The 14,633-nt window shown below is 40.7% G+C and overlaps 1 protein-coding gene across 13 annotated transcripts in view; it reads left to right on the forward strand.

The window, feature by feature from the left end:
* Window positions 1–14,633, forward strand: part of Mapkap1 (MAPK associated protein 1) — a 222,702-nt gene that overhangs the window by 115,611 nt on the left and 92,458 nt on the right. For all 13 annotated transcript variants that reach the window (XM_038336928.1, XM_038336923.1, XM_038336922.1 and 10 more), the window contains one exon: window positions 5,929–6,105. In XM_038336928.1, the coding sequence (XP_038192856.1) occupies window positions 5,929–6,105 (177 nt within the window). The remainder of the gene's footprint in view (window positions 1–5,928; window positions 6,106–14,633) is intronic.

Below are 14,633 nucleotides of genomic sequence, written 5' to 3' on the forward strand. Positions count from 1 at the left end.
TGTCCTTGGTTTCTCAGTCCTCCTCCACCGTCAGCCACATTCAGAGAGTCCAGTTTGGTCCCCTGTTCCATCAGTCCCATTCCGACTGGACTTGGTGGTCTCCCGTTAGATCTGTTCCACCGTCTCAATGGGTAAAAGCACTCCTCGCGGTCCTGGCTTCCTTGCTCATGATCTCCCTCCTTTTGCTCCTCATCAGGACCTTGAGAGCTCAGTCTGGTGCTCCTATGTGGGGCTCTGTCATTTTCTCCATCCAATGCCAGGTGAAGGTTCTATGGTGATATGCAAGATATTCATGAGTATGACAATAGGATCTGGACATTTCTGGCACCCTCTCCTCAGCTGCCCTAGGAACTAGCTGGGGTCAATCTATGAACACCTGATTTTTGATAAAGGAGCTAAAAGCACACAATGGAAGAAAGAAAGCATCTTCAACAAATGGTGCTGGCATAACTGTCAAAAGTTTTTTCGGCATGTAATGAGATGATCATGTGGTTTTTATGTTTCAGCTTTTTTATATGGCAGATTACGTTGACAGATTTTCATATGTTGAAACCATCCCTGCATCTCTCAGATGAAGCCAACTTGATCATGGTTGATGATGGTTCTGATGTGTTCTTGGATTCAATTTGCCAGTATTTTATTTAGTATTTTTGCATCAATGTTCATGAGTAAGATTGGTCTGTAATTCTCTTTCTTGGTAATGGTTTGGGTATTGGGGTAATTGTAGCCTCACAAAAAGAGTTTGGCAATGTTCCTTCTGTTTCTGTTGTGTGGAATAATTTGAGAAATATTGGTATTAGTTCTTCTTTGAAAGTCTTGGAGAATTCTGAGCTGAAACCATCTGGTCCTGGGCCTTTTTTGGTTGGGAGACTTTTGATACTTGTTTCTATTTCTTCAGCAGTCATGGGTCTATTTTATTTGCTTACCTGGTCTTGATTTAATTTTGGTAAGTGATATTTATCCAGAAAGTTGTCCATTTAAGTTTTCCAATTTTGTGGAGTATGGGCTTTCAAAATATGACCTGATGATTCTCTGGATTTCCTCTGTGTCTGTTGTTATGTCCTCTTTTCATTTCTGATTTTGTTAATTCGGATATTATCTCTCTGCCTTTTGGTTAGTTTGGATAAAGGTTTGTCTATTTTGTTGATTGTCTTGAAAAACCAACTCTTTGTCTCATTGATTGTTTGTATTGTTTTCTTTGTTTCTATTTTGTTGATTTCATCTCTCAATTTGATTATTTCCTGCTGTCTAGTTCTCTTAGGTGAGTTTTCTTCTTTTTGTTCTAAAGTTTTCAAATGTTCTGTTAATTCACTCGTGTGAAAATATATTACATTTTTAATGAGCTCTATAAACATAATACCTTAAACAAGAATATATATATTAACAAAATTGACCTTAAATTTCTATCAGCAGACCAAATCCATACCATTGTAGAGTGTATATGTGTGTGTGTATCCCTTTTTATTTCTTTAGAAAGCAATTGACTGTGACCATTAACCACTTATAATCAGCCCCCTTTAAATGAAAACAAACATTTAAAAACCATATTTGAGATTTTGTGTGTAGTTTTCTAGACTACAGCCTGTTGATTGGGGGCACTGTTAATCAGGTCTTTCATGGGGTATCCTGTGGACCATCTCAGCCAGTAGTCCTGTTGTGGATGTTCTCTGGGCCTTCGCTTCACAGGGTCTTGTTTAATCAAGCTTTATTAGGTGGTAAGGAATCCACGACTTTTTATCCTCTGGGGAAACAAAAGCAGAAACTCTTTTCCAGAGTAACATGTCCTCAGACTTAAATTTTGACATCAATACCTTTAAAATGTAAATGTTAGTTTAGCTTAGCAGCCAATAAAGTGAAATGTCTCTTTGTAGTTAGCTCATTCACAGTCAGAAGGTTCAAAGAAAACACAATAACATACATAATCCAGACTCTTTGTTTAATTTTTATCTTTACGTAGCTTTTTTTTCTTACTCTATTTCTTTTATTTTTGCTTTTTCATTTTTGGGTTTGTTTGTTTGTTTGTTTGTTTGTTTGTTTGTTTGTTTTTGGAACAGGGTTTCTCTTGGTATCTTTGGCTGGCCTAGACTCAGTCTGTAGACCAGGCTGGCCTCAAACTCACAGAGAACCACCTGCTTCTGCCTCCCAAGGACTGGAATTAAAGGTGTGAGTCACTACGCCTGGCTACTACTCTATTCCATTTGTTAAGGACTTTCTCTATCCTTTTTCTTTTCTCTCCCAAGCCTGTGTATATTTGTTAAACACAGTGTAAACCATTTAGAGTTTTTTTTTCTGTATCTGTCTTTATTGTATATCTCTATCTCTTTGAGTACATGAATTTTTAATTTGTTAAGCAACATGGCTAGGATTAAAGCTGCAGCTTTGGCAACTAGCTCTGTCATATTCCTTAGCTTTTTGAGAGTCTAACTTCATGGTGGAGGTATTGGCGAGAGCCATGTTTATTGCCACAACTCTATGGAGTTTCAAGGTCCATGCCACCACCAAGAAGCCGGCTGCTCATAAACACCATTTAAGTGTTTGGTGGTAGGCCTCTTCAAAGAACTCTAAGGTTTTTGTCACTAACGTTGAGTCAGGAAGCCTCTCTTAATGGAGCCGCACCTCTGCTTGCCTCCAGCATACAGAGCGCACCAAAGACAATGCTGCTACCAAGAAACTGTGCTTGACTCAGTTCTTTTCTCTCTAGGATTCTGTTTTCTTTTAAAGCTTTCTCAGACTTTATGTGGAAATTCTTGCCAAATGTTTGGGCACCATTTGTAAACAGAAACTGTACATTTGTTTCGCAATTAAATGTATAAAATAGAAATAGTCACTGAGTTGAATGGGTCAAGGCCAGTTTCCCAGTGTTGTAAATAGAAATTGTACTTTTTGTTTCCCAGCTGCCCAGACCTGAACAGTCACACAGAAACTATATTAATTACAGCAACACTGTTTAGTCAATGGCTTAGGCATATTCCTGGCTAGCTCTTACATCTTAAGCCATTTCTATTAATCTGTGTATTGCCACTAGGCTGTGGCTTACTGGTGCCTGCATGTTACTCCTTTGGCAGATATATGGTGTCTCATTAACTTTACCTGCTCTCTATATATATGTCTTTGTTCGGATTTTCCACCTGACTTTACTCTGCTAAGCCACTGGCCAAAACAACTTTATTCATCAACCAATGAAAGCGACATATATACTGAACAGCATCACGCATCACTGTGTGATACACAGTACTCACGGCACACAGGCAATGACATTGTCTTGTCCTAGAAAGTGATAACACAGCAGTAGCTCCTGTTAGAGGATGATTGCTTTGTGGAGGCACAAAGGAACCAGCAGGTTTGTGCACGGAATGGAATGTTTAATCACCATCTTCTTGGATTTTGAGTTGAGGACTTAGAGCCCTGTTTGCTGCTAAACCTTGCTAATGACCTCACTCCTCTTATATAATACAGAAGGAGGCCTTCTTAAGACACAGCACTACATAGAGTAAACACAGTGCAGATGTCTTTGAATGAGTTACTTAGCTGTTTATATTTTGGAATTAGTGAGTTAAACCATTTGCTTTACTCTCAGACTTGAGCTTGTGGTATTAGTTGGATTTGTTCTTTTTGTTTGTTTGTTTTTGGAAACTTAGGAGCATCCCATGACAATCAAAGGAATATTCTTCTATTATCAGTATTGGGCTCTTTGCTCTGATCAGTGGGCTTACTATTTGCCCTTTGCCCTTGAACCTCTGTGGTACTAGAGAATCATGGACATTTCTCAGATTGATTTATATGGCAATAAATAATCAGTATTGTCCATGGCTTCTCCCATCTGCATCTTCCCTGCTCATACAATCCTCGAGGCACAGCAGCCCCATTAAACTTAGAGACCTGCTTGCCTGGAATGAGCTGCCAGGGTCACGACTCCCCTGTTGCTCTGCTGTGTATCCATACTGGAAGGACTGACAGAACTCTTAAAGCTGGTCCCCATCTGACCTTACTATAGTCATCTCATATTTACATTCTACTTCTCTTGTATGCTAGACTCTACATATATCACTGAATCTAATCCTGAATTAGGCCATTATGGCCTCATTATGGATGTGGAAATTGAAAGCCAAGGTGAAGCTTATTTTAAAATCATATAACCCAAAAACCACGGAGCTGAGACTTGAACTCAGGTCTCTTTGACTGCAAAACTCTGAGTTGGTGCTCTCCTATGGCATTTTTCTCTTCTAAAGAGTGTCTGTTTTACACTTACTTTGTGGTTAAGTTGACAGCTTGCTGTAAAGAACTAGAAGATCCTACACTCAGACAAGAATTTCATATTTCTTCCCAACATTGCAAACCCATGAAATGTAAAGTGACAAACATGGCCAGATTACTTTCTTGTTATCAATCCATTTAGCAGATTCATAGTTTCCATTAATTTTCATCTGTCTCTATTACTTGTTTTATATAATAAATACTTTTCAAGCTTGACAGACACACTGAGTATAGATCACCTGAAGTAGACTCTCTCAATAAGCAGAGTGCAGCTAAAGATTGTGAATTAACTGGGAAAATTGCAAATCAGGTAGTCAGTGCAATAATTCCTTGTCACATCCAATCAATAAACTTTGTAAATCAGCTCATTTAATTCAAAAAATGATCTATATAGATCAAGCAACCAATTAAACAATTAGCATATGCTTTACAATTAATTAATTAAAGCATCAATCACATAATTAAAATTCCAAATTTTAGCTGCAGAATTTAGAATTCTCCTGCCTTCTGAACTATTAGATTATGCTTCTGAAGCCAGCCTGCCTAAATGCTAGTAGATTTTCAATTTCCCAGTCCACTCTGCAGCTCTCTGTTCTAAAGTGTTTGCATTGGTTTCAGCATTCGTTTATTTACCTACTTAACTTATGTATTGTCAAGGTCTCATGTATCCCAGGCTAGCTATGTGCCCAAGGATAACCTTGAACTTGTGATCCTCCTGCCTCTCCCTTCTGAGTGCTGGCATTACAGGACTACACCTCCCCCTCTGATTTACGCTGTGCTCAGGATTGAACCCAGGACTTTATACATGCTTGAGAAGCACTACCTACACCCCAGCCCTAATTTCAGCTTTTAAATTGTGTTGGTATGGTGTCCTGTCATTATAAACAAATTGCCTCTTTATTGTTCCTCAAGGAGAAAGGTATTTGTTGATTCTAAAAGGGCAAGACTAGAATCTGGAAGTCCTGACTGGACATGAAATGGAACTGTTCAGAAGTTGTTAGAAGGGCCGGGTGTGAGCATCAGGATAATCGGGCCTTGTGCTTTTATTCAGCTAAGGTTCTGTAGTGTTTGAAAAGGAAAACTGAGTGACTGGTCTTGGCCAACAGGCTTACTGTATGTACATCAAAGCCCACTTACCCCCTCCCCCCAGTAGTTTTTTTCTTTATTTGTGACTGTGTTCTCATGGGACTGTACCACTTCCTTCCCCTCCTGTATTACAAGCTTCCATTTTTGTTTTTAGTTTGGTTAGCTTTACTTTTTTGAGATAACCTTTCTCTGTGTAGCCTTGGCTGTCCTTGAACTCACTCTGTAGACCTTGAACTCACGGAGATCCACCTGCCTCTGCCTCCTGAGTGCTGGGATTAAAGCTGTGCACCACCACCGCCCGACTGTATAAGGCTAACATTAAATCTCACTTTTCATCTCAAGAATTGAGTTCTAGGTCTTATCTCTCATGGATGTCCAGTTTATATTGGGGAAATGACACAGTATGACAATGCTTGTTATATTGCCAAGTGTTTTCTCCTTCTCAGTGAATGGGGAGGTAGGGGTTCTTGGTGTATCCCAGGCTGAGGGTAGAGAGCAGCAGAGTCAATGTGGTGGCTGGGCTCCATGCTGTCTAGGCTTCATGTCTCTTCCTACAGTACTCATTTGCCTGTGTGGTTTTTCTTTCAGTGACAATGTCAGTGCCTATTGCCTGCATATTGCTGAGGATGATGGGGAGGTAGACACAGATTTCCCACCATTGGATTCCAACGAGCCCATTCATAAGTTTGGCTTCAGTACTTTGGCCCTGGTTGAAAAGTATTCATCTCCTGGTCTGACATCCAAAGAATCACTCTTTGTTCGAATGTGAGTACTGCTTGTTATTTTCCTCAGTGTTTCACCCTGACCTGCTAGCATTTTGCATCTGATACTGGTTTTGTTCATCAGGTGAATTATGTGTGGTGCCTAGAACATCTGCTCACATGACTACTTGCAGAATGATTTGGGAACATGTGTGTGCATTGCTGTTTCAAGCTTCTGCACCTACAGCATGTACAGCCAGTAACAGGCGTAGGTAGAGGTGGTAACAGCATGTCTACAGATGGCCTCTGGGAGCAGTGGTGACAAGGAGCCTAGGAAGCAGCATTTGGGTTTGCCCCTTTCTAGTCAAGAAAAATGAAAATGTGTATTGTAGTCATTTTTCTGTTGTGATTTAAAAACCTTTTCTCTCCATCTGGTCCAAATTCAATTTGATTTTTCCTCAGTTGCCTTCTTTTAGACTGTGCTTAGCCTTTCCTGTGCTTTTGTGTTTCTGGTGCAGCCTGTGAAAGTGTCTGTACATTCATAAGATAACAGTCCTAGGAATCTATCTCCTGCGTTGAAAGTCAACACATCGCTAAGCAGATGTATAGTGATACATCTAGCTTTACTAATAGATCACCTAACCATCCACCTTACAGCCTGTTGATTCAGAGCAGAGATGAGTCGAAGTGCTGTTTCAGGACGCTGCACCAGTTGAAGCAAACAGTACTGTTAGCTAAAATGATCATGATCAGCTCCAGCAGAACTCACCCTGCTGTGATTTGTTGCCTCCACTTTCCATCAAAGAAATGCTAAGTACTGCAGATTGAGATGAAGATTCGTCCATTTGAGTCCCAGCAGCTAATGATGACCCCACACACTCAGGTTTCAGTCAAACCTAAGTGATTCTAAACTAGGCCTCTGCTGTCCCTCTCCTGGCCATCTCCTGGGATTAATAATGATCCCTTTGGCACCCCCTGCTGTTTGGAGCCAGCAAATTCATGGTTCTAATGAGGAATTGCCTTGAAGGACTTTCTCCTGTCCCTTTAAAACAGATACCTTTGTTTGAGACTTGAGAAAAAAGGATTGTACAGCATAAACTATTTGAGTATTCTGGGTCTTTTTCCTCTTGTGAGAGAAAGTTTCTGTGTCCTCAGCACAGCAGAGGACTCTGTGGAGAAGATAAAGGTCAATCTTCAGGTCTGTGCCTGTTCTTCGATTATTAGAAGCCCCAAGTTGCCTTCTGTCCTTAGAGACTCTCAACCTTATACCCCACAAAGACTCCAGAAACTTACTGTTGGCCTCCCAGTGAGACACCACAGGCTTTGAACCTTGGCAAACCCAGGTTCAAGTCTCACTAGCAACTTGTTATTTGATTTTTGACATTACTTTGTTATGCCTTAATTTCTCTCCTATCAAATCTGGATAAGAGGAATATTCTTAAGCATGAGTAATAAATTCTTATGAACTTAGGCTCATTGTGGAGCCTCACTGTTTCCCCAAAGTAGTTTTGATGTAGTGCCACTTGAATGCATATAAATATTTAACTTTGGCTATAAAAGTCTATAATTTTACACAACCTAAAACGTGACATTAAATATAAGTAAATAATAGCATTAATAAATTTAACAATAAATTTAATAATCATAATGTCAGTGTTTTGCTAAAAATAAATTGATGCCAGGTTTAGTGAGAGTTAAATGTTTTACTTGGCAACTTGAGTCTTTTGATGTTCATTTTCATGAAAATGTGATTGCCATATTATTTCCCTTTTAAAGAATGAATGTTATTTTTAATTTCCAACACATTATTTTAATTAATTTATAATGTATCCTCCAAATGTAACCTTCTCCACTAGAGAATTCTTGTTTGCATTTGTCCCTTCAGACTAATTCCTCTTGTTCTGCTAGAACTTTTCTACGTACAAAACTGGAATTCCTGTGCCCAGAACAGAGCCCTCTCCTCCTTGTCATCTCCCTCCTGTCCCCAGTAAGCCAGGACAAGTGTGCTTCCTGCTTCTGTTGATGGAGCTACACAAAGATGGGCCCTCCTGGTACCTGGGCACAAATGATTCTGGCACCAAAGAGCACACATTTTATAGAGATAGCCTGCCCCAGTAAAGCAATATATGTGATCTGAGTTCTCACACCGTCTTTCTGCTTAGCAAACTTTGCTTCTGCTTGCAGTGATGAATTTGACCTTTACTAATCCATTAGTAATGTTAAATAGCTCTAGCTTCTGGCACGTGCTGCCCCACACCTCCCTTGTCACAAACGTTAGCAGACCTCCTGCACGTTAGAGGGCCAGGTAGTAAATGTTTTGGGCCTGTGTGTCATATGGTTTCTGTTGCAGCACTCCATTATAGTGTGAAGGTTGCCATAGGCGGTGCGGAGGTAGTAAGCATGGCTGGCGTTCGTTCGTCAGCCTCTGCTTCTTTTTAGCAGACTGATTTCCTTTCATTTCTGTCTGATAAGGGACAGCTGGGTGGAGTGAGGAGCATACAACCAGAATTAGTATAATCTGAGCATATGCATATTTATAAAATATGTATATATATTTATATAATGTGTGTATTTTTACATTAATTTTTCTTTTTGTTCAATCATATATGTCTCCTTAAATGCATGTGATTTTCATATGTGTATATGATTTTCATTGAGCTAAAATAAAATACTTAAATTCTGAAGCGCAGCCTATAAATTTAATAGTTGACTCCTGGAAGAAGGGGGCTGTGAACCTCAGAAAGTGATACTATGCAGATTAATATCAGGGAGAAGAGAAGTTTAAATTTAATTTTCTTTCTATCCTACAAAGATTATAAATTATTAAATTTCATAATTATTTACATTCTATTTTTATTATTTTCTGACAAAAGTAGCCCTGCTGTAGTGAGCCAGAAGTTGACAATAATAAAATAAACTTTATTTATTTTAAATGAATCTTTACTGGAAAAAAATGTTGTGTGGAAATGAATTTGGATTTGGATGTCTTCTAATACATCTTGTAGGTGAGAGTCAGGTTTAGTCCCCCAAATCCTATAGGCCTCAGGAAACCCCAGGACATAGAGCTTCTGTTTGAGGGAGACTTGATTTCTCTACCAATTTGAAAATTAGGAACTTCTAACAAAAATAGCCTGCTTTCCAAGCCCATGGGTGGATCAATTTCTAAACTATCCGTTGATTCTGATTGACTTTACACAGATTGGGTGTGTGTTGTCTAAACAGTGAAGATGGGTGGACACATCAGGACTGTAGGAAGTAGGGAGAATGTGGGAGGAAATAACAGGGGAGGTTGGTTGTTTCTTGAGACAGGTTCTCTTATATGTAAGGCTGGCCTGGAACTTGGTGAGCAGCCAAAGGTGACTTTGAGCTCCTGATCCATAACATGCCTGGTTTATATAGTGCTAGGGATCAAACCCAGACCCCTGTGCCTGCTGGGCAAGCAGTCTAGTGACTAAAAATGCAGCCCTAGGACAATTTTTGACTGATGTCCAAAGCCAGATGAAAAGCTGGATCTCAGATGGTGCCCCCAAGCATCTGGAGAAGTGTTCCTTGCTAGCAGTGACCAAACCGGGACCCAGCTATCCTCTAGAAATACAATGGTACAAGAAAGGGACTACCTCATCTGTGTGCTTCTACCCTCCTCCAGCACAGTGTTCATTCACCCAGAACTCGTGAAATGGAATTGAGTTCACAAATGGCAGTGACAAAGCAGACCTTGCTACAGAGTGAGGAAGGAGAGTTCCAAGGGAGCAAACATCCAGAGTAATAAAACAGACAGAACCCAGGTCAGATCCGTGTCAGTCAGTGCACTTACATTACCTTCCTCTGTGTTTTCCTTACAATTTTTAGTATAATAATGAGCAAAAGATTGCATGTTAATAGAGTCTAGGTACATTTGTGCTGTGTGGATGAAGAGCCACCAAGTAAAAGGTTCGGGAAGCTGGACTGCCTTGAACAGCCAACATGGCCAGAGGGCTCTCCAAAGCTGCCTAGGTTTCACTGGGCTTTACCCAGAGGGAATGGGGAGCAGCTTTTAAAGAGGCATACCCAGGTTCACTGCTCTTTTTTCCGTGAGTACTTTTAAAAGCCTGTAGTTTTAAAATTACCTTTTTGATGGTATCTCCAAAATATACACCAAATGACTGGTCCTTTATCAGGAAGGGCATCATTAATTAGAAGATTCCCCCGCTCTTCAGTGGCATTGCCTTGTGATCTGTAAAGTGGAACAGGAAAGAAAAAGAGAAAAAAAGGCAAACAAACATTTTTAATATATTTAATTTCTGCCTTTATCCCTATAAGCAGCTCCTTTGTAAAACCTTTAAGCTGAGGGTCAGAGCAAAATCACACAGTTTGGGAAGGGGCAAAGCTAAAATGGAATACAAAATAAAAACAAGAGTCGTGTTCTCTGTCATCAGGCCTGGCAATCTAGGTATGAATTACCCAGACCAACTGCATGTTGTTTCCTTCCATTCTGTTGTATTAGCAAACATTTTCACTGTCCTCATATATGAAAATTGAACATGCAGCCTGCTTAATTTTGTATTGGTAAATCTGACTTGATTTCCTTTTTGACAAAGGCTATTGTCTGGAGGAAAGAAAAGATTGTTCTTTGTGTCTGTTTTAAATGACAGAAATACTGGAACAAGTAATAAAGATGGAAAGAATTAATTACATCCTTCTAAGAATTCAAAGGTCAGACAAACCAAGTATGGATGCTTTGCTGGCTGGAATGTAGGCAGAAAATGTGCTAGGGTATGCTTTATTCTTACAATAATAGCACACATTTTAGACAGCTATCATTTACTTCAATATTCAACAATTATACCAGATTGTTGCTGTAGTTACTGTGTCTTCTGAAAGTTTGGGACTCGCATTTCTGAGTTAATGCAGCTTGTTTCATGCTGCAGCCCCCTTGGCTGTGTTCAGTTCCTGTGTCTCATTTTGATTTCCTCTGCTCTCCCTCAGCTTACGTTGGAGTCTGTCAGCTGCTGCTGTGTACATGTCAGGCTAGTGACTCGTAATGTTTATTAATACAGTGTCAGTCTTGCTGCTGAAACAACCGTGATGCTTCAGAAGGTTGCAGTGGAACGAAGCGTTTGATTTCCAGATCCTGTCTGCACTGCATGGTGAATACATTCTCACATGTTATGCAGTTCACTGACCTGACAGTTATAGAACCCCGCCTGGGACCCCATTTCAGCAGGACATATTTGAACAGAAACAGTTTGCAAAACTTTACACACTTAAACTCCTGCCAAGGCAAACTGTTAGCCACTTGAGTTTGTTATAAATACCCAGTGGCAGTGGTTAGAAGGAGCTCACAGTGTGTTTTATATTCTGAGCGGAATGTGAATGTCTTTGCGGTTATATAGAGTAGTAAATAATTGAGTTTGATTAGGGAGAGGGACCTCATTATCCCCACCTGTGCCCAGCTGGAAGGGGAGGGTCGAAATGAAGCCATTAGCTGTCTCTCTTACTGGCATCTCCAAGAGCTCAAATACATCTGTGTCTTATTTTCTTTTCTGGCACAATCAGTCGAGCAGGCTAAGCAGGCATGACCAGATTTGGCAAGTCCCAAGGACTCTGGCAAAGATACACAAGGAGAAGGCAGAGGGCAGTCATTTTGGCTTCTCACTGCCCATTAGTCTAGCAAGTTATGTTTTTGGAAAATGTCTGTTTTGGAAAAAAAGTACTTTGTCCAATGTCAAACATCACATACTTACACAATGTGCTTTGATCTTTCAAAAAAAAAGTGGTCCGCACAAGGGGAAGCAAACTGTGGCATTCATACCAGCATCAACTCCCTTTGTGGTTAAAGTGATGCCTCAGGGACTAACTTTAAAGCAGGCATGCTGCAATTATTGCAAGGCTTTCTCTTGCTCATATATTTTCATTTTCTACCTTGGAGTACTGGAGAATGAACACATGGAAGGGGGCCAGAGCAGGTGACAACCAGAGGACTGCATCTCCATTGCTGTTGTGAACTGGTCAGGACCAGAGAACAAGAGGTCTACTTTTGGCACCTTTATCCTACCTTTGGAAACTGAGACCATGGTCCTTGAAACCATGACATTTTCCAAGGTCTCTTTAGAAGGGTCTGAGAGCCAGCATAGTTGTAAACCTTACCCGCAGGCTGGTCATTGGTTCCTATCTGGGAGATGTATTGGTTTTTGGAAGTCTCTTGCCCTGAGTCCCGCAGCCTCCACTCTAAGCAATAAAAGAGTTAAAAACAAACAAACAAAAAAGAAAACAAACAGACTCTGGATTCTGCAAGTCAGTCTTGGGTTAAATTGTGGCTCCTGCAGGACTTGTTGATAACTATATAACTTATTAACTTAATGTTTACCTCCAGGTGGATGTCTTAACATGTTGGTTTCCTGTTATAAAGTGGGACCAATAATAGTACCTGCCTTTCTTGGGGGGAGGAATTATGGGAACAAGTAAATGTGCAAAAATACTGTTTTTGTTATACATCACTCATTTGGCTATTTTTTGAGACAAGATCTCACTGTGCAGCCCAGGTTGGCCTGAAAATTGAAGATCTTTAGCCTCCAAGTACTGAGTGACAGGTGTATGCTCCATGCCCAAATGTTATATATCTCTTTTAATAAAGACCAGCCAATGGCTAACATGTTAGTTATTGCTTATTAAGTATTATTTGACAGATGTTATTATAAACACTTTCAATTCCAATAATTATTATTATCCCATTTTGCCTGTGAGGAAATGGAGCCAGAGTAACTATGGTTTACTCAGCAAAGGTCAAGCTTGACTTCAAACTAGCGATTGATTCTCCAGCTGGGTGTGCTCTGCCGCCTTAGTGTCATTCCCCTCCCCTGGCATGGAGTGGTGCTGCGATAGCTCTCCGGAGGGAGCGCCTCCGACTCTCCTGGGTGTGGCTCCACAGGTCCACTGTGTCTCATGACTGTACAGAGAGAAGCCATCTGTTAACTGTTTTGGTCTTCCCTCCCACAGACTATGTACATATGATAGGAACCATTTTGTTGACTTCTTAGTCTGAAATAGGATGAGTGTGAGTTTTGCCTCAGGAGATTTTTCCTGATGCCACCAGCCTCATTTCTATGAAATGATATCTGTGCTCTTTTAGGATTGAATGCATTTATAAACATTTTTAACAAATTAAAATAATACTTGTCACATTGTAAATGTTCAATAAGCAGTAGTTGCTGCTGTTATTTGGGATTGTTAAATGTGAGCAATGTACATTATACAAATTTAAAAACTCTTTTTTAATTCTCACTGAATTTCCCATCAGTGTGACAGTGATTTTCTGTTATTTACTGTCCCCCCCAAAATCACGGAGTTATGCTGCTTATGAGTTTTACTCTCTCAAAAGGAAAACTTTGAACATTGAGCCCAGAATCTGTCCTTCAGGGAGGTTTTGATGCCTAGATTGAAGGCTACTTTCTGACAGTGTCCCTAAATGCTGCCACCAAGCAGCTAATCACACAGTTTAATGCCCCCGTGCTGCTGTGGCTGTTGAGATGCATTCCATCTATCCATCCTCCTAATAAAAACTCTTTGTGGAAGCCAGAGCAGACCTCTTCCTTTGGAGTGATGACTTGGGTCAAGACAGGCACAGCCAGTACTAGGAAGCACCTCTCCCTGTTTGCCACCCCCAGTGCCAGGTACCCAGCCTCCATTGTGTATTTTACCCTTATGACAATTCTGAAGGGAAGGGACCTCCTCTGGGGAGGTAGGGAAGCGACACTGAAGTGCGTGTATATCACAGCCTTTTGTTCACAGGGCATTTCACTTGCAGCCTGTGTGTTCCTCCCCAATGAACTGCCTTCTCAATTGGTGTCCTGCCCTGTCCCTGTACTTTTTTTGTTTTTGTTTGCTTTTGGATGAGAACCTGTCCTGTTTCCTGTGTTTCTCCATCATCTTTGGTTTACCGCTTAGGAAAGCACTCATTGTCTGGGACTAATGCTGGGACAGAATTCTGTAGTAAGTCTGAAGCAGTCACATAAGTTTATAATTCTAGCACTTCAGAAGTTGAAGTAGGAATGTCTCAAGTTCAGTGCAGTCTGGGCTACATTGCCAGACTATGTCTTAAGCTCCCTCCCTTCCCCCAAAGGCCTCTTTGGTGGTTGTGTGGCTTTTCACCGGCACAGAATTGAGCTCCTTGAGTCAGTAATCTCTTTTTAAATGTTCATGTGTTCTTCAGTGGTTAGCAGACTTGACAGGACCCAGCTTTAAATTGACTGAAACACTTCTGGCAGCATTTAGTCAGCTCTCTGACGTCGAGTTTCATCTTGTACCTACACACGGCAGCCCACAGAGGTGCGGGAGGGCAGGCGTCTCTGCTCAGTGTGTCTAGGATGTACTGTCCTAAGCCCAGATGATGGGTCTGTGAGTGACCTACCTGTCCATCCTGGCTAGATACCCCACACAAGTCCCAGCCCAGTGGAAGGTAGGCAGGACTAGCAACATGGTTTGCCCATGAGCCCATTGTCTCCTTAGTCTCAAACCCGATGCTCTCTTTGGAATAAGAGCATCTTTCAAAGATATATTGCGGTAGACATTTTAGAAAGCCCATAAAAAATGCAGAATGTAAAGAAATGAGGCATA

Source organism: Arvicola amphibius, chromosome 7, assembly GCF_903992535.2.
Source record: "Arvicola amphibius chromosome 7, mArvAmp1.2, whole genome shotgun sequence".
NCBI classification, from domain to species: Eukaryota; Metazoa; Chordata; class Mammalia; order Rodentia; family Cricetidae; genus Arvicola; species Arvicola amphibius.